At 39.9% G+C, this 20,287-nt stretch overlaps 2 protein-coding genes and 1 long non-coding RNA gene across 3 annotated transcripts; 2 read left to right on the top strand and 1 right to left on the bottom strand.

The window, feature by feature from the left end:
* Positions 1–331: 331 nt before the first annotated feature.
* LOC133716027 (aspartyl protease family protein 1-like) lies at positions 332–4,638 on the top strand. Its single transcript, XM_062142762.1, has 10 exons — positions 332–847; positions 953–1,088; positions 1,561–1,796; positions 1,934–2,158; positions 2,927–3,062; positions 3,162–3,235; positions 3,317–3,398; positions 3,479–3,542; positions 4,036–4,107; positions 4,193–4,638. Exons 1-10 carry the CDS (start codon positions 534–536, stop codon positions 4,405–4,407), a joined length of 1,554 nt encoding a protein of 517 aa, XP_061998746.1. The 5' UTR covers positions 332–533; the 3' UTR covers positions 4,408–4,638.
* Positions 4,639–13,185: 8,547 nt separating this feature from the next.
* On the top strand, positions 13,186–16,533 carry LOC133716035 (aspartyl protease family protein 1-like). The gene is made up of 10 exons (XM_062142774.1): positions 13,186–13,624; positions 13,729–13,864; positions 14,219–14,451; positions 14,587–14,811; positions 14,933–15,068; positions 15,168–15,238; positions 15,319–15,400; positions 15,480–15,543; positions 16,038–16,109; positions 16,186–16,533. Exons 1-10 carry the CDS (start codon positions 13,311–13,313, stop codon positions 16,383–16,385), a joined length of 1,533 nt encoding a protein of 510 aa, XP_061998758.1. The 5' UTR covers positions 13,186–13,310; the 3' UTR covers positions 16,386–16,533.
* A 150-nt stretch (positions 16,534–16,683) lies between these two features.
* On the bottom strand, positions 16,684–17,955 carry LOC133716042 (uncharacterized). Its single transcript, XR_009849322.1, has 3 exons — positions 17,863–17,955; positions 17,713–17,773; positions 16,684–17,003 (listed from the first exon to the last, which is right to left on the bottom strand). It is a non-coding gene; the product is annotated as an uncharacterized LOC133716042 (long non-coding RNA).
* Positions 17,956–20,287: the final 2,332 nt, after the last annotated feature.

Below are 20,287 nucleotides of genomic sequence, written 5' to 3' on the forward strand. Positions count from 1 at the left end.
TATTAGGTGCCTCCCTTGTCAGATGATTTGACGACCCAATGATAATTTGACACGTGGCTTTCACTAGAAACCTAAATTGTGAAAAAGACCATTCAAGGCTTTTGCTCATCAACATTCAAGGAGGACCGAAATGGTCATTTTTCAAATAAGGAGAAAACCAAATGTTAACGTCTGATTGATTCGTCGAACCAGGTCATATGCCAAAATGGACTTACGGCCGAAAACTTCTCCCAATAAAGAAACATTCCGCAAAGCTTTTGCCAAAAACCAACTGTACGAGTAGAAATGTAGAATACATGAAAACCAGGGGACCCACTTTCACCCGCGAGAGTTCGTCTAAACAGTGACCAAACTTTAACAACCATCTCTGTCTCTCTCTCTCTCTCTCAACGGCGACATTGGATTCAATACGCGTAGTGCCGCCCAATCCTGTAATCCCTGGAGTCAATCCCTTCACACATGTGTATAAAACAACACCCACGTTTCAAAGTCGTGCTTCCAATCCAAATTAACCAGACACTTTCTCTCAAGCCATGGCCGACTGGACTTGCAGAGCTTCTAGTATCAACTCTACTCTCTTGCCTCTGTTACTGGTTTTCGTATTGGGTTTGGCTTGTCGGAGCTGTAACGGGTTCGGGGCGTTCGAGTTTGATTTCTACCACCGGTTGTCGGATCCCGTCACCGGAATTCTCGGCTACGATGAGCTCCCGCAAAAGGGTAGCCCTGAATATTACGCTACCATGACTCACCGGGACCGGTTGATCCGGGGCCGCCACCTCGGTGAAACGACGACGCCGCTTACTTTCGTTTACGGCAACGATACTTACCGGATTGGCGCTTTTGGACAGTATGAGCCTTTCACCACCTTTTTTGATGACTTTCTGTGCACTTTGTTGTGTTCGAAATTTATAAAGATTAAATCTTTTGTTTCGGTTTTGGTCTGAAATTCCAGCTTGCATTATGCGAATGTTTCTGTTGGGACTCCAAGGACTTCGTATCTTGTGGCTTTGGATACTGGCAGTGATTTATTGTGGTTGCCGTGTGATTGTATCAGTTGTGTGAAGGGAGTTAATACATCCGATGGAGAGGTAATATTGCTTTACTCAAACTGAGTTTTCTGAATTTATTACCTTTTCTGGTTTATGTTTGCTTTTGTTCATACGCAAATGGTATGATCTGACTAGGAAATGAAATATGTCATAACTTGTTTTGTGAAATTTTGTAGTAGAGTAAGTTTGAAAAGCTTTAGATTTATCCTAGTAGCGTAGTAGTTTATCCGTGTTGAATGAATCAACTACTGGCATGCTTCAGATTGTGAGCTTCTAGATCATAAAGCTAGGAATGTCATCATAAATGTACTCAAACTTTAAAAGGGTAGCAAAATTACATTGTTCTCTCAGAAAGCTTCAGGTTTTGTGGTTGTCTTGTTCATCAAAGTTTTCTGAGTCCCTGGAAAAAAATACACCATCAGGATGGATTAACATTGTTTGTGGCTCGGGGTATTTGATCTTCGAGGTTATCAGTAGGAAACAAGTTCTGATGGTATTTATGTCTTTATAGGTGGTGGATTTTGACATCTACAGCCCTAATAAATCAACAACAAGCAAAAAGGTTCCTTGCAACAGCACATATTGCGAACAACAACAGCGGTGCTCTACACCAAGTAGTGATTGTCTTTACAGTATCAACTATCTTTCTGCTAACACTTCATCTTCTGGAATCGTAGTAGAGGACGTTTTGCACTTGACTACTGATGATGCTAAACTAAAAGGTGTCGAGGCGCCGATAGCCTTTGGGTAAGTAATTCTCTCATTTCTTCCCTAACTTTTTGTAATCGAGCATGCAGTGTTGCTACTGAGTATATATATTCCTAGACATTTCAGTTTTAACTGGTTTAGGGAACTTTTAATGTTGATGCTCTACTCTATTGCAGGTGTGGTAGGTATCAGACTGGTATATTTTTAAGTGGGGCAGCTCCCAATGGTCTATTAGGGCTTGGTATGGATGGTGTATCCATTCCTAGCATGTTAGCAAAACAGGGGCTTGCTTCAGATTCTTTTTCCATGTGTTTTGGAATTGATGGAAGTGGGAGAATCAGATTTGGTGATAATGGAAGTGTAGACCAACCAGAAACACCATTCTATGTCGGAGATAAATAGTAAGTGGTTAACTTAAATGTGCATATGCAGATGACAAGTGTACAAACTTTGGAATTAAACCTTTTTTTTTTTTTTTTTTTTTACTTTAATATAGGGCTGTCACTTGGTTTGGTAATTACCAAACCTATCGAATACCAACCGATATTTTAGGTTTGGTAAACTGACTTTTTGGTAACCGAGACTGATAAAACCGAAATCGAAAATTACCGAAAAAGTTGGTTTTGTTTTGGTAAATACCGAATCTACCGATTATCTAAATATTAGCTTTATATACTATGTTTTTCAGTACACATACATGTATATTAAGAAATAAACATAAAAGTTTCATAATAGTATGAACATTACTCAATATACTACATAATTAATAGTACATTATTTTGAGTAACCTAGTCCAAGATGGTTAAATAACCTAGTTTTATTGAAAATAATTAAAATTTGATGTCATATATACAAAAGAAAGCTATGATTAGTAGATGAATACAAAGTTTACGGTTATAAAATTAAAAAACCTAATTTTGTTCATTCTAATTTATATTATAAAGAATTAGTTGTTCTAAAGTTGGTAATACCGAAAACCGCAATACCGAATTTGGTAGATATGATTATAAATCGAAAATTTTGGTTGGTAATTAGTAGCTCAATTTTGAAACCGAAAGCTTTGGTTTTGAAGTTGGTAATACCTATAACCGATTCGAACCGACCTAGTGACAACCCTACTTTAATATCATCAAAGTTTTACTAACCTTTTGCTCTTGAACTTGTACCAGTCCAACTTACAACATTACTGTTACTCAAATAGCCATTGGAAAAAGTGTTGCTGATCTTGATTTCTATGCAATTTGGGATTCTGGTACCTCATTTACGTACCTAAATGATCCAGCTTACACCCAGATTTCCAAGAGTGTAAGTAGTATAATTCTGTGTTTCATAAATATAATCTTGAGTTTCTGGTCTATCATATCAGTATTTTTATCATCTAAGTAATGTTTTGTCTTTTTTCAGTTCAACAGCGCCATCGAAGATAAGCGGGCTACCGATAATTCTGATCTCCCTTTTGAATATTGTTATACAGTCAGGTAATTCTATCGGAAGACAATCTTTGTTTGCAATTTTTATCTTTCAAAACCTCCAGGCACCTTACTTGACTTTATGTGCAGTCCAAATCAAACGGTGAATTTGACATTGAAAGGCGGAAAGCATTATAATGTTATCGATCCACTTGTAGTTCTTTCTGATGGGGTAATTGTCCTCTACTTTTAGCATTTCCAAATCCTGCTTATGCATCATATCATGCTAAACTTTACTATTCTGATCCTCAGGAAGGAAATATACTGTTATATTGTCTGGGTGTTGTCAAAAGTGAAGATGTAAATATCATTGGACGTGAGTATCTCTTTCTACACACTATGCTGATCTCACAATTCTTTTTCCATGCTCTGCTGTCATTCTGGATGTTTTATTTTTTATACCAATAATGCTCCTTTAATTATACTACTGAGATATTGTAGTTTGTTGCGGCCTCTGTGAGTTCTTTGTTGATTGATTGACTGCATAGTGTTTATGGTAACTATGAAGATCATGTAATAATTGATTCTAGTCTCCTAGAAAACCTTATCAACTTCTAGTAGCAGGGAACTAGTTCAAGAAGGATCCTTTTTTCTGTATCCCAAATCATATTCAACAGATGTAATTCTGAAAAACAACAAATCTTTTAAGAAACTGCTTGATGACAATCCAACACCCTAATGACCAGGTTTCACAGACATGTACCAGGGTTGATTTGTACTGCCTTATAATCATCACAGACAGTCAAATGCATTTGTTCATGTTTTCATCAATTGTAGCTTACAATGAAAATTTACTGATCTTCATGCAGAAAACTTCATGACCGGTTACCGTATAATCTTTGATCGCGAGAAGATGGTAATGGGTTGGACAGAGTCAGATTGTAAGTCTTTACTTCCATCCTTTACATAAACATCTCCGCAAAATACTTTCTCTGTGTCATTATTGAGATGTTTTCCTTCTTTCAGGTTACAACGATGAGGAAACCTCAACTCTTCCCATCAGTCCATCCAAATCTCCCTCATCCAAATCTCCAGCCGCATCCCCCACGGTCAATCCAGAAGCCACAGTTAACCCTACTTCTGAGATACCATCAGACTCATCACCAAGTGATTCACCCAAATTGAGCTCTTTTACTTGTGCACTCATCATGGTTCTTTCTGCAATTTTTGCCATTGTTTAATTATTCTTTCTGGGTGCCAGAGGTTATCTCAACCCTGTATCATATGTATTCATAATCATAGACATTTGTTCCAGGTAAATTACACAGAAAACTGGAAATTGACTTCCAATTTTTGGTATACAAAACTGATGTCAAGGCGGGGTTGTACATATGCTATTCGCTATGAACAATGACAATTTTTTTTTTTTTTTACTATTACAGAAATAAAAGTAGATGACTTGATTTCTTTTTCTAACTTGGGTATCATTTTCAACATACAGAGTGATGGGACTCAAAGCAGAGAGAAAAGTAAAATGCAGAAAGAAAAGAAAAATTGCAGAAAACTCAAAACATATTCATTCCATCCACAAATCCCAAATGGTTTCAGAATACAGTTCTTAAACAAAAAGAAAATATCTCCCTAAGTCACAGCTGGCAAAAGACTAATTCAAAAGTATTCTACTTGGGCTTCTGCTAAACAATGTTTGGGCTTGAAGGAAATTGTTGAGGTGATGATGGGCTAGTATTCTACTTAGGCTTCTTCCTGGTGACTCACATATTAAGAACCTTGAGAGGCTGCCACTGAATTTCACCATGACTGTCAAACTGAGGTAGTAAGTTGAAACTGGATTTGAGTCGCCAATGCATTTCTTAAGTAAGGAAACATGGAAAGTTGGGTGAATCTTTGAGCTAGCTGGAAGTCTCAATATGTAGGCCACTTTTCCAACTCTGGCAGCTACTTGGAAGGGGTCGTAATAGCGAGGGGAGAGTTTGTGTGCGGTTTTTTGATCAATGACTTTTGCAAGGAGTATCTATTGCATGAACTTTAGTTGACCCCGACAAGTATGATGGCAGCGAAGGTAGAGGACGACCATGTAAAGCCTGGAATGGCGACATCTTAATGGTCGAATGATAAGTCGTATTATGCCACCATTCAACCCAATGTAGTAAGGAGCTCCAAGAAGAGGGCTTGTCAAAGACAAAGCAGCGCAAGTAAGGGCAACTCCAACCATGGGGTGCCAAACCAAAATTTTGCCAATTATAAGACTTTTTCTTCTCCAACCATGTATTTTTGGTGGATCCGGTCCTATAAATTTGAGTCCAAGTCTCATTTGTAGTCTCATATTTGAGACAATTCCAGATCCAGGACTGAGAACAGTGGCCCGGGACCACGCTTTCTGATTTTATTGGGCTGGGTGTGGAGTGACGCGCTGGATGAGTTTTGTGGGCAGCACGCGCAGCAGGGAGAACATGGGAGGAGGAAGACGCGCCTACTTGCGCTGGAGAGAGAAAAGGCAGCTGCTGGTGGTCTGCTCCAGTGGGCCCCGCGGGGCTCAGTTTGTCTGCTGCCGACCGTTGGGACAAGCAACGGTCACGAAATGCACGGCTGAGATCGCTCCATTTTGAAAATGGACGGTCCGATGTTGCATTAATTTTTTTTTTTTTTTTTTTACTGAACGGATCTATTTTCGATCTGATGGCTCAGATTTGAGGGAAAAAAACTCATCTACGGCTCTTATTAATTGAAGGGTTATTATATCCTTTCTGTTTCAAAAAAAAATAAAAGAATTACCAGAAAATTAAGGGAAAAAAATCTACCCGTTGGAACAGTGAATTGTAGGAAATTCTATAAATACCTACCCATTATTTTCTATTTCCTCACACCAAATATCCTCCATCTCCTTCACAATTTTCCATTCATTAACCCATCTTCTTGTTCTTAAATATATCTTCCTTTTTTATTTTGTCTTGGAAAAAATGGCTCCAAGAGGGGATTCTTGGAGGCACAATGAAGAAGTTATTCATTATGTGCCGACACTTTTGTCGTATGTGCCGACACTTTTGTCGTATATGCCGACACAAAAAAAAATTTTAAAACTTTTTTTAAATTCATTAAATAAATTATCATAATTTTTAAATATTATGATAAAATGTTAAATTATTTTTTTTACCTTATTTAATTAAATTAACATATTTTTAATATAATATTCATCAAAATTATACTCATATTATATTTTAATCAAGAATAGTGAAAATAGCACCCCCCATGGTTGGAGATGAGAATTCAGTCCTATATGAATAGTGCAACAAGGGGGTGCTAAAATGAGAATAGCACCCCCAAATGAATCCCATGGTTGGAGTTGCCCTAATGTTCCAACGAACGGTTCACTACCTTTGATTGGCCATCAGACTCAGGATGATATGCTGAGCTTTTGCATAGCTGGGTACCCTGTAATTTGAAGAAGGTTGTCCAGAGTGACTTATGAATATGGGATCTCTGTCACTGACAATAGAACGAGGCATACCATGGAGGCGAAAAATCTCTTTCATAAAAATGTCAGCAATATGAGAAGCAGTGTAAGGACGAGTGATGACTATAAAGTGAGCATATTTGGACAATAGGTTCACACCCACACCATAATAGCATTGCATCCAGCAGAAACGGGTAAACCATCAACAAAATCCATTGCAATACATATACATATTCTGGAATTAGCAAGGGTTGCAATAAGCCTGGAGAATGGATAGACTCGTAGTTGTGTCTTTGACACTGATCATATGCTACCACAAAGGTCTTGACATCACGGCGAGTTCCTGGCCAAGCATAATTGCGGAATAGCCTGATTAAAGTGCAAAGGATTTTGAGTGACCTGCCTGGAATGAAGAATGGAATTCATGAAGAATCTTGGCTCTCCAATTTATGGTAGCAGGTGCAAAGATCCTATCTTTGTACATTAATCTACTGTTGACCAATGCAAAACCTTTCTTAGTTGGAGTGCCATTTGATCGATATTGCAGTGTGGATGGTTTGAGCCTCAAGATCTGCTAGACAGGCTCGATAAATTACTTGAATGCTATCGAAAATTGAATGACCATTGTTTCATGGCGTTTGGATAAAACATCTGGAACTATATTGACTTTTCCTGGCTTGTACTGCTTGGACATTGAATGACCATTGTTTTTGGGCCATTCTTGCACTGCTTGGACTTTTGAAGGATCCACTAATACCCCTATTGCGGATCCACTAATACCCCTGTTGAAGAACACTTTGACAACTTCACTTTTAAGTTGTTAGCCTTAAGCAACTCAAAAACCACCTCAAGATATGTGACGTGATTGTAAGTCCTTACTATAAATTAAAATGTCATAAAAAAACACATGTACGAACTTACGGAGCATAGACTTGAACATTTGATTCATCAATGATTGGAATGTTGAAGGTGCGTTTGTGAGGCCAAATGACACCACTACGAATTCGTAATAACCCCTCATGTGTTCTAAAGGCCATTTTGTGAATGTCTTCCTCTTTCATTCGGACTTGGTGATAGCTCGATTGGAGGTCGAGTTTTGAATTTTTTTTTTGCCCCATATAACTCATCTAGAACTCGTCCGCGACGGGAATAAGGAACCGATCCTTAACGGTAACTATATTGAGGTTGCGATAGTCAATGCAAAATCTCCAAGAGCTTTCTTTCTTTTTGACTAATAGAACCGGGGAAGAGTATGCGTTGGAACTTGATCTATTTAACCCATTAGTAAGCATATCAATAACTTAGGTTTTTTGTGAATGGGCGTACCGATAATGTCTAACGTTGATTGGGCATGCATTAGGGATGAGTGTAATTAAGTGATACGTGTTTCTAGCAGGTGGGAGGCCCACTGGAGGTTGAAACAAGTCTTGAAAGCGGTCCAAAAGTGTCTAGACAGTTGACACAGGGAGATAATGGTTGATTGGGTCTTACTGTGGGATGCTCTATCAAATGTGTAACCGAGTCCAAATGATCAGCTGGGAGGAGAGCCAATAAGTCTTGATTACTTAAGTATGGTGTCTGAGTTTTCCCTCTCAATGTATGCAGATTGCCATTAGTGATAAAGATAATGACTTTTCGACTAAGTGTCAGCCGATGAAACCCAAACCATCCAACCGTTTCGCCTCTAACACCAGGTCACAACTAGCTACTAGAAGCAATAAGAAATCTCTGGTAAACTGGTACGACTAAATTTTGACTTTCACGTCGTGCACTTTTCCAGTTGTTGGAGATCATGGCCTGAAGTAGATATAAACTGAAGCCTAGAATCCTAATAAATTGAGAGACCTAGTTGACAACTATAGGATTCAGGAAATTGGATGCTAAGCCACAATCAATGATAACTCGTATTGGAGTTTCGAGGATGGATCCTTCTATACGCATCACCTCCCCAATAGTTTAGTTGGTGATTGCTTGGAGGGGGGGATAATGTCTTCCGACTCAATTTGCGGTTGAACTAAGGCCGCTGCAGTATCATAAAATTCTGGTGAGTCTTTTGTTAACACCTATGCCGGTTTACAGTAGCCAAAATATCTTTGACCTTTGCCTCATATCGCCGTATAAGGTGGTGGGCATGTGATAAGGAGCGCGGCTCCATAGCCATTACGTCATAATGGATCTCCGGCTTTAAGCCATCCAAGAAACTCAGTAAGAGTTGTTCATTTGACCACTCTGGAGCTCGACATAACAATTTTTTTAACTCTATTATGAAATCGTCCATTGATGTGACCTGTTGTAGATGGGCTAATTGAGCCTTAAAATTGAGACTGCTACCGAAACCAAACTGCTCAAGGAAGACGACTATGAACTGATCCCAAATTGTGAATGGGTAACGCTGCTCGAACGTGTTCATCAACACTGAGGCATCGGGAGCGAAGTGTGAAGAAATTGTGGCTATGCGTTCATGTAATGGGATATAGTTAGCCCATAAGTATTGCTCTGCCATAGCTAACTAGTCGACGACATCATCGCCATTGAAACGAGGTAAGTCAATCTTTGGAGGTTTAAAGGTACAATAATCAATGTGTTGGTAGTTAGGTGTGGGAAATCTATATTGCGGAAAAGGTTGGGATGTGAAATTATGCGGCTTAGAGAGAACCGATGTGTGGACTAAAGTTATGGTAGAGTAGATGGCGGAGCTTGCTAGCAAAGTGGTGTGATTGTGGCCAGAAGGTGTTATTCATGGGTGTGGAGAGTAGAAGAATGGGTGGGCATAATAGTTTGTGGGTGTGGAAAGGAGGAGTGAATTTGTGGTGGAGTTGCTTGAGATGGTGATGGTAAAGTGTTTATTGGTGGTAGGAGAAGAGTAGACAGACCCAAGCTGGACCATGGAGTGGTGGTGATGGGGGTGATGAATTCAGAGAGCCAAAAGTGATATGGGGAGAGCCAGAAGCAGCACTAGCTGTTTGTTGTTGTCATTGGACCAGCGAAGCAAGAACTGTGCTTTGGAGGGCTGCAAACTGTGTTGATACATGGTTTTGAAAGTTTTTGATGGAAGTATGAAGTTCTTTGTTTTGGATATAAAGGAATTCGATTGTGTTTTGGAAACTGAGCATTTAGGTAGTGTGCATACTTGGAAGAAGAAGGCTGATCTAATGAAGATGGTGGTGGTGGGTTGACGAGGGCAGAGGAAAAAGGAATAGAAGGAATGGTGTCTTGCAGGATGCACAGGGTCATGGCTTTGGATACCAGATGATGGGACTCAAAGCAGAAAGAAAAGTAAAATGCAGAAAGAAAAGAAAAATTGCAGATAACTCAAAACATATTCATTTCATCCATAGATCCCAAATGGTTTCAGAATACAATACTTAAACAAAAAGAATACTACCTCCCTAAGTCGTAGCTGGCAAAAGACTAATTCAAAAGTATTCTGTTCAGGCTTTTGCTGAACAACGTTTGAGCTTGAAGGAAATTATTGAGGTGATGATGGGCTAGCCTCAACACATGAGAACCTACAACCAATGTACAACCACCCAAATAAAATTGAAAATCAATCCCAACAAGTAGTCCAAAAACCCAAAGAGAATAGATTTTATCCCATAAGGGGGTGTTTTTTACGTGGGATTTGATGGGATTGGACATCCTTATCAGCTTGTGTTACACTAATCTCATGTTTGGCAACAAGCAAGACTGTTTTAAATGAGACTTTAGAGTCCCAAATTCTCTCTAACACCTTCTTCCATAGACACCCCAAACACCAGGGGATCGTGGAAGCCTGAAGCCCTCATTCTCTCTACTCTTTGCTTCAGTGATCGACGCACTCTCTTATCATTTTCACCTCCTCAAACCATGCCCGATGAACTCCCTTGAAAGCTTTTATTTCACCTCCTCCAACCATGTCCGACGAACTTCCTTGAAAATTTTTGCAAGTTGAAAGCTGAGAAGAAACCAAACTGCAAATGTAATGAATCAATGAAAGATCGTATTTTGGGAATTGGTTATTGGATGTTTTGTTGTTTACTTAGATGGGTATTGATTGGAATTGCATAATTTTGGATTTGAGTGAAGGATTTCGATTCTGGAAGTAGAATTTGTCTAAGAAGAACTGTGGGCACCTTGGCTTGACATGTAGAGAAATTGGGTATGGCTTTGATCTGAGAAGTTTGAGAGAAATTGTTGATGATGTTAATGGTGTTGCAGGTCTGTGGTGTTGATGGAGTCCGGGTATTTGTGTCAGTAGTTATTAGTCATTCCAGCACCAAACATAAGTCAGGACATAGTAAAAAGCCCAGCTTGAGGAGTCCAGGACAATTATAGAAATTAAGGCGGGGTATGATGTTAATGTCTAAAAGTTCAGCGGTAGCTGAACCTTTGTTAACGCTGATCCGGTGGGCGGATCAATACTTGTGACGTTCTCAAAGCTTCCGCTACCTGTCAAGTAAAATACAGAGGGCGTCAGAGGGAGACCGCGCTGGGCGGTCTTCGACTCTCCGATGCCTAAGTTAGTCAATGTATTTATGTTGACAAAGTAACAGTAGGTAAATATTAAATGCGTAATTAATGAGAAGAGAGGAGAGAACCTTTTATAGGTGAGGAGGAGGTTGATCTTCTCTTCGTTTTCGATGTGGGATTGATGTGCTTCAGTCCCCAGCTCGGGGAGCTTCTGATGTTATCTTGGCGTGGCGTGTGGCGGCGCGTCGGCGGCGATCTGGGGGTGATCCGAGGCTCAGGCTGTTGCCCGCCTGGCTGTGTATCTGCATGTTATTCCCTTGGCGGGAATTAGTACTTCTGGCGGTACAATGAGCGTAGCCCATTATAGGTAATTATGCTTGCAAATGTACATGTATGTACATATGACAATCCCAAGAAACAAATATCACTTAAGGGAGTTGTTCGGCTCCAGTTTCGTCATGTCTGGTCGACAATCTCTTTTCTTTTGCGGGCGTGCCAGCACCGTCGGGTGCGGTCGTCGGGGGTGTCCCTTGACCTGACTTCTTCAAGCAATTGCAGACGAGGAGAGCACCAACATCGTCGCGGGATCTTTTGTGCCTCGTGGTGAGGACTTTGCAGTAGTTTCTTCTTGTCACACAATCGATACTCAATATTGTAGACTGAGCAGAGCGAAATCACCGGGAAGTAGGGAGAACGTGCGAAAGCGTGACTCTAGCGTGGCTGGTTTGTGAGGGCGTTACCCTTGCTTGGCTGGTTCCGTAACCGTTGTGGTCGCGGTACTACAGTCGGCTCCCGAGGAGTCTGGGACTGGAGTGTGATCACCTGTAAGAGGAGAAAAAGGGTTGTTTGCTCCGAAGAGGCTTGGATAATCGTAGAGATTAGTTGATGAATTGGCTCCTTGTGTTCTTCGTCGTAGCCTCCATATATAGGCTACTCTGTGAGTTATTGGTCCTCAGACAAGTGTAGAATACTCTATTCTGGACCGTACGCGTCTGACCTGTAGTAAAGCTGACAGATTCCACTGTTAATTGTTAATTGATCCTGGATATACTTATAATAGCCTAATAGGAGTAAAGCTGACTTCCTATTGGATGCGGGCCATTTGGGATATGATATTTAAACCTATCCCCGCGAGCGCGTCCCATTACTGGCGCACTAGTATAGTCATGATGCTATATTCCTGTTCTTCTGCGAAAGTGTCTAGATCCCTTCACGTGCTTGGTTCCTTTATTTCGCCGCGCGCCGAGCCTACCAAACTCTCTGGTCTTCATGTGGCTAAGGAATATCATGATTACCTCAACGTGATATCCTGCTCATGGGCTCTTCGCGGGATTATCCGAATGGCTTTTCATGGGACTGGAAGTTGGACCTTCGGGTTGGGCCGCTTGAATCGGCTTATGGTGCTCATTCTTCCTGGGCTTTGCCAAGAATACTTTTTGGGCTCAAACAGGTGTCATTGGTGTAATTCCCCATAAACTCCTTAAGTTTCTCCCCAAAGCTATCCCTAAGATAAATGTGCCTATGAAATTAGGGCCAAACTTTGGGTTTTGTTTTTGGGCCCATCTCTAATTTACTTAGGTCAGACCTCACCACTTCAAGACAAACTGTAGTGGGTCAAGTGTTGGGCCATCTCATCTCAATTGTATGCGGTTAGTCATGTTAATATGGTACTACGAATTTATTTTGTATCATTCATCTTCTTTGTTGCTCAAAAGAATGACTGCTTTTCTGTATCTTGACTTAAGAATTTTGAGATAAATATCTGTTTTATTTTATTTATCTAATATATAATAGTATTAAGATAAAAGTACTAGCCAGGTGTAGAACACTAATGAAATCAACTAAAGATATAAACTTGTTATTAGATGGGCTATATTTTTCAGCCACAATGGTATGACCCAGTGACCTGGTAACCCTGACACAATAACCCAGCGGGTAAACTTAAACATTTCCAATATTTTTTCCTTTTTTTTTTTTTTTGCAGAACAAAGCTTTTCCAATATTTGAAACTACTGACCAGTATTTGACCAAAAAAAAAAACTATGCATGAAACTGCAGGACCCACTTCACGCGGGTAGACGTTCACAAATCGCAACCATATATCTCTGTAGTGCCGCCCTATCCTGAAATCCCTGGAGTCAATCCCTTCACACATGTACATACAACAAGAGCTAAGTTTCAAAGTCATGCTTCCAATCCATTCCAGACACTTTCTCTGAAGCCATGGCCGCCTGGACTGGCAGAGCTTCTAGTAGCAACTCTACTCTCTTGCCTCTGTTAGTGGTTTTCGTATTGGGTTTGTCTTGTCGGAGCTGTAACGGGTTTGGGACTTTCGGGTTTGATTTCCACCACCGGTTCTCGGATCCCGTCACCGGAATTCTCGGCTACGATGAGCTCCCACAAAAGGGGAGTCCTGAATATTACGCTGCTATAACCCACCGTGACCGGTTGATCCGGGGCCGCCACCTCGGCCAAACGAAGACGCCGCTAACTTTCGCCTACAGCAACGAGACTTACCGGATTCCCGCTTTTGGATTGTATGAGCCTTTCACCAACTTTTTTGATGACTCTATGTGCACTTTGTTGTGTTCGAAATTTATAAAGATCAATCTCTTGTTTCGGTTTTGGACTGAAATTTCAGCTTGCATTATGCGAATGTTTCTGTTGGGACTCCAAGTACTTGGTATCTTGTGGCTTTGGATACTGGCAGTGATTTATTGTGGTTGCCGTGTGATTGTATCAGTTGTGTGAAAGGGTTTAATACATCAGATGGAGAGGTAATATTGCTTAACTCAAACTGGAATTTATTACCTTTTATGGGTTGTGTTTGCTTTTGTTCACACACAAATGGTATGATCTGACTTGGAAAAGAAATCTGTCATAACCTATTTTCTGAAATTTTGTAGTAGAGTAAGTTTGAAATTAAAAGCAAAAGATCTATCCAAGTAGCGTAGTAGTTTATCCGTGTTGAATGAATCACATGTGTTGTTCATCAAAATTTTCTGAGAGCCGGAGAAAAATACACCATCAGGATGGATTAACATGGTTGGTGAATCAGTGCATTTGATCTTTGAGGGGATCAGTAGGAAACAAGTTTTGATGGTATTTATGTCTTTGACAATCATCTACAGTTGGATTTTAACATTTACAGCCCGAATAAATCAACAACAAGCAAAAAGGTTCCTTGCAACAGCACATATTGTGAAAAACAGCAGCAGTGCTCTTCACCAAGTCGTGATTGTCGTTACAATATTACCTATCTTTCTGATAACACTTCATCTTCCGGAATCGTAGTAGAGGACGTTTTGCACTTGATTACTGATGATGCTAAACTAAAAGGTGTAGAGGCACCAATAGCTTTTGGGTAAGTAATTCTCTCATTTCCTAACTTTCTGTAATCGAGCATGCAGTGTTGCTACTGAGTATATATATATTCCTAGACATTTCGGTTTTAACTGGTTTAGGGCACTTTTGATGTTGATGCTCTACTCTGTTGCAGGTGTGGTAGGATTCAGACTGGTGTATTTTTAAGTGGGGCAGCTCCCAATGGTCTATTAGGGCTTGGTATGGATGATGTATCCATTCCTAGCATGTTAGCAAAACAGGGGCTTGCTTCAAATTCTTTTTCCATGTGTTTTGGAATTAACGGAACTGGTAGGATCAGATTTGGTGATAATGGAAGTGTAGACCAACCAGAAACACCATTCTATGTCAGAGATATATAGTAAGAGTTTAACTTAAATGTGCATATGCAGATGACAAGTGTACGTACTTTGGAATTAAACTTTTTTTGTCTTTAATATCATCAAAGTTTTACTAACCTTCTGCTCTTGAACTTGTACCAGTCCAACTTACAACATTACGGTTACTCAAATAGCCGTTGGAAAAAGTGTTGTTGATCTTGAATTCTATGCAATTTGGGACTCTGGTACCTCATTTACGTACCTAAATGATCCAGCTTACACCCAGATTTCTAAGAGTGTAAGTAGTTTAATTCTGTGTTTCATAAATATAATCTTGAGTTTCTGGTTTATCATATGAGTATGCTGATCATCTAAGTAATGTTATTGTTTTTTTCAGTTCAACAGTGCCATTAAAGATAAGCGGTTTACAGATTCTGATCTCCCTTTTGAATATTGTTATACAGTCAGGTGATTCTATAGGAAGACAATCTTTGTTTGCAATTTTTATCTTTCAAAAACTCCAGGCACTAACTTAACTTTATGTGCAGACCAAATCAAACGTTGAATTTGACAATGAAAGGCGGAAAGCAATATAATGCTATTCATCCACATGTAGTTCTTCTTGATGGGGTAATTTTCTCTACTTTTAGCATTTCCAAATCCTGCTTATGCATCATATCATGCTAAACTTTACTATTCTGATCCCCAGGAAGGAAATATACTGTTCTATTGTCTAGGTGTTGTCAAAAGTGAAGATGTAAATATAATTGGGCGTGAGTATCTCTCTCTACACACCGCTGATCTCACAATTCATTTTTCATGCTCTGCTGTCATTCTGGAATGATTACTTTCTATACCATTAATGCTCCTTTAATTATACTACCGAGATATTATAGTTTGCTGCAGCCTCTGCGAATTCTTTTTTGATTGATTAACTACATGATGTTTCTGGTTTTATGAACATCATGTGATAATTATTTGAATTCGATTATAGGAAACCTAATTAACTTCTAGTAGAAGGGGACAAGTTCAAGAATGATCCTTTTCTGTATCCCAGATGGTACTGATGAACATATGTAATTCTGAGAAACAATAACCTTGATTAAGAAACTGCTTGATGACAATCCAACACCCTTATAACCAGGTTTCACAGATATGTACCGGGGTTGATTTGTACCGCCTTATAATCATCACAGACAGTCAAATATATTTGTTCATGTTTTCAACAATTGTAGTGTACAATGTGGATTTACTGATCTTCATGCAGAAAACTTCATGACTGGTTACCGTATAATTTTTGATCGCAAGAAGATGGTTATGGGTTGGACAGAGTCTGATTGTAAGTCTTACTTCCATTCCTTAAAATATTTTTTCTGGTATCATTACTCATTATTGGGATGTTTTCCTTCTATCAGGTTACCATGATGAGGAAACCTCAACTCTTCCTATCAGTCCATCCAAATCTCCAGCCGCATCCCCCACGGTCTATCCAGAAGCGACAGTTAACACCACTTCTAAGATACCATCAGCCTCATCACCAAGTGATTCACCGAAATTGAACTCTTTTACTTGTGCACTCCTCATGGTTCTTTCTGCAATTTTTGCCACTGTTTAATTATTCTTTATGGGTGCCGAGGTTTTATGGACCCTGTATCGTATGTATTCATAATCATAGGCATTTGTTCCGGGTAAAATACACAGAAAACTGGAAATTGACTTCAAATTTTTGGTATACAAAACTGATGTCAACGCCGGGTTGTACATATGCTATTAGCTATAGACCAACGACTGTATGTTTTTTTTGTTTTTTCTTCTATTACAGAAATGAAAGTATATGGTTTCACTAGCAAGATTGCGCGCGCATTGCTGCGGGGTTCATTATTATGAATGAAATGAAAAAGAAGTGTTGCTTGAGGTGGAGAAGATGTTTGTATATTGTCAATATTGTTTAGGCCAATTTTTTTTTACGGTCACTGGACTTGATATCACCAGTGTAAGGCTTGGAATAAAAATCTAAAAATTAGTCTTTTATTATAGAGCATTTTTCAGTCCCCTAGAACAATTGTAATTAGGAAGTGTTTTATGTTACTTGATATCTTCCAGACATAGAATAAGGGATCAACCATGTGTAGGACTGTAAAGTAGAGCTGGTTCACAGAGTGGATGGATACAATCAACTTCCCCATAATTACTCTCTACAAAGTCCTCAAAAGCACCAGCAGCTTCAAAAGATCTAGAGACAATAGGAAGCATATGATCTTTACCCAAGTATTGAGCTAATATCATGCATATATATGAATAGCATGAAGAAATGAGTAGTATGTCTTAATTTGATAGGAGCAGAATTGTGTTTGTTTTGCATTCAACTGAAAAGTAGTACAGCTCAACACCGTATATGCAATTCTTTAAATTAATTCATAGACTCTGTTTCTGAAACTGTGTGTCACGGAATGACATTACGCAGTATATAGCAACACTTCTTTCTCCCGAATTGAAACAGAAACATAAGAAGAACTTGCCCGAGAGAAATTTCTAGTATACTTGAATCCATACTAATTGATGTCAGAGCCTTTCACTGATTTTTAAATGCCAAATCTCAACATCGATCAATCCACGCTGAACAGTATTAAGCGAACTATGTTAAAATTCCAGAAAGAATGTAACACAATCAATTGCAAGAGATATTCTATACTTCCAATTTCCGAGTACTAATTAAAATGCATAGACACCAGACAACCCTTTAATGTGTAAATTAGTACTTTTGGCAAAGTTCTATTTGCATGTATGACGTAGTAGAAGCTTCATTTCGCTACTGAGATTTGTCTGAGGTCTATATAGGGATCCCCATTTTAAAATGTATTACTTGCAGCCAAATTGTCCACTTTTTTATAAATGAGAAATTGAGAATGAGCCAAAAGAGGTAGAGATAAAAGAAACTTTACCCTGTCCCAGTAAAGAAGGCTAAAGGAATCATGATCGAGTTCCCAACCATTAATAGTCATGCTGCAAGAATTAAACCCAATTACCAAATGCGGTAGAGGAAAGACTGCAGAAGTTTCAGATTGACTTGCACTTAGAAATTAATCACATACCAAACTGATAAGGCATCCACAGCAGCAGTTGCATCACTCAAGTACCCAGTCATCAATGTTAGGAGTTCGGACTCTATAGTACCAATACTCCAACAGAGAGAGTTGTGATTTTTTGGGTTTCCCAAAAACCATGCAACGACAGCAAACCCAAAAAATCGGGGGGGGGGGGAACTGATGAATGGGCAACTACGTTAGATTTGAGACTCCAACAATCGTCCGCCACTTCCATGCCCTTGGTAGGCGATCTCCTTACCGCTAGATTTGCGGGTGTCACTTTAATGAGACAATCTTCTCGTCGTTAGGAGGAGATAAGAACACAAATGTTAAGCATGAACGACAGGAATTGTCGTGGTTTGTCCCCACTATGTCTCATCTTGATCCCCATTAAAGTGACGAGATCACACAAATATGCTGCAAACATGCCTGCAAGGATGGACGTCCCTACGAGAGGACGTAGCGCCACCTTACACGGAGATAGGCATGGCGCCAACGCCAAAGAGAGTGGCACTCTGGCGTTACAGGCCATGGCCCCAGCTAGGATGCGTGGGAGGCCCGTGGGTTCGAAGGATGCTTTGGCACAACCCAATCCTTTAATCATCAAGACTCAAAATCCGTCTCATGAGAATCTTCCAGTTTATGGTTATCGTTGGGGGACGCCTCAACGTTAGAACCTATTCCTGAGAATATAGAGCTCTATGAAACTTACACTAGTGTACATGAAACGTGTGATAGAAACTCCATCATAATTGATGATGTAGTTGCGCATGAGTTTGTTGAGTCAGATGATATCGAACCACGCTCCGTTGATGAATGAATACCAACGTAGTGAAATTTGGCCTAAATGGAAAGATGCGATCCAGGTTAAGATGAATTCTCTAACGAAGAGGAAGGTTCTCGAGCTAGTGATGCCAACACCTCCTAACATAAAACCTATTGACTAATGGGTCTTCGTTAGAAAGCGTGATGAGAAAAATAAATGACAATCTCGCCTTATGGAGCAAGGCTTCTCACAAAACGCCTTGGAATCGACTACGATGAGACATATTCTCTCGTAATGGATGTCATTGCACTCCACTACCCTGTCAATTTGGCAGTTTCCGAATAACTGATTATGCAGCTTACAAATGTGGTCACTACGTATCTCTATGGGGATCTAGATACGGAATATACATGAAGGTTCATGGTGAACTTCATTTGCCTAAGTCAAGTGGCTCTAGACCACGGAGCGCGTTTACAATAAGGTTGAAACGCTCACTAAAGTGACTACTTGATTGGGAAGGGATATGCCCGCGTGTTTCCATAACAAGTTTCGGATTCTATCGCGGTTCATGTTGGACATGATCTTCATTAGAAGCCCTTAAAGAGTTGAGGGAAACCGCTGAACACTTGAAATCCGAGTTTGAGATGAAGGATTTTGGGAGAACACGGTTATGCCTCGGTTTGGAACTTGAGCACCGTGTTGATAGATGCTTAGGCATTTTGACAAGGTCAAGCCTCCAAGCACCCCCATGATCGTCCGTAGTCTTGATCCTCAAAATGATCCTCTTCGTCCGAATGATGATAATGAAGATGTGCTAGAGGCAGAAGTGCCTTACTTGAGTACAATAGGCGCATTATTGTACTTAGCTCAATGCACAAGACCAGACATCTCATTTGCCATAAACTTGTTAGCTTGATATAGCTCTGCGCCAACGCAACGCCATTGGATTGGTGTAAAAGATATCTTTTGGTACTTGAGATGTACGATTGATATGAGCTTGTTCTATCCCTACAAAGAGATGATGGATTCGGACCCATCACACACCGGGAACGCCGCCAACACTAGCCTGCGTCCACTATCCCCATCCCAAAACAAAGGTCATTCCCAAACTGGTTAAGTGTTCACCATGGGTAAAGACCATGATATCTTGGAGGTCTATAGAACAGACTCTAGTCGCTATATCTTCGAACAATGCAAAGATCATTGCTCTTCATGAAGTGGTTCGTGAATGTATATGGATTGGATCCATAATTACGTATGTTCGAACAATTGTGGTTTGAAGCCTACCACAGATAAGCCTACGAGCATTTAAGATAATGCTGCTTGCTTTGAACAAAAGAAGCAAATGCTACATCAAAAGCAACAACACCAAGCATAATCAGCAACAACAAACTCTCCTCAAGATCAAAGTGAACTATGTTCAATCTGAGGACAGTGTGGTAGACTTGCTCTCTAAGTTATTGCCTAAATTCCATTTTCGAGAAACATGTTGGTAGCATTGTTTGCGGAAGTTATCCGAACTCCCATGATCGTTGTCATCAGGGGGAGATGCAGACATCAGGGGGAGATGTCTACATGTATGGTCTCGAAACGTGAAGGGTGTGTTGTGCTCTTTTTCCCCTTCGACCGAGGTTATTTTTGTCCCACAGGGTTTTTGTTACTCGG

The sequence above is a fragment of the Rosa rugosa genome, chromosome 1 (genome assembly GCF_958449725.1).
Source record: "Rosa rugosa chromosome 1, drRosRugo1.1, whole genome shotgun sequence".
Classification (NCBI taxonomy): domain Eukaryota; kingdom Viridiplantae; phylum Streptophyta; class Magnoliopsida; order Rosales; family Rosaceae; genus Rosa; species Rosa rugosa.

Coding starts and splice junctions, on each gene's coding strand:
- LOC133716035 (XM_062142774.1), top strand. CDS start 13,311: ATGGCCGCCTGGACTGGCAGAGCTTCTAGTAGCAACTCTACTCTCTTG. Junction 13,865..14,218: donor TTAATACATCAGATGGAGAG/GTAATATTGCTT, acceptor AATCATCTACAG/TTGGATTTTAACATTTACAG. Junction 14,452..14,586: donor GAGGCACCAATAGCTTTTGG/GTAAGTAATTCT, acceptor ACTCTGTTGCAG/GTGTGGTAGGATTCAGACTG.
- LOC133716027 (XM_062142762.1), top strand. CDS start 534: ATGGCCGACTGGACTTGCAGAGCTTCTAGTATCAACTCTACTCTCTTG. Junction 2,159..2,926: donor TTCTATGTCGGAGATAAATA/GTAAGTGGTTAA, acceptor AACTTGTACCAG/TCCAACTTACAACATTACTG. Junction 4,108..4,192: donor GGGTTGGACAGAGTCAGATT/GTAAGTCTTTAC, acceptor TCCTTCTTTCAG/GTTACAACGATGAGGAAACC.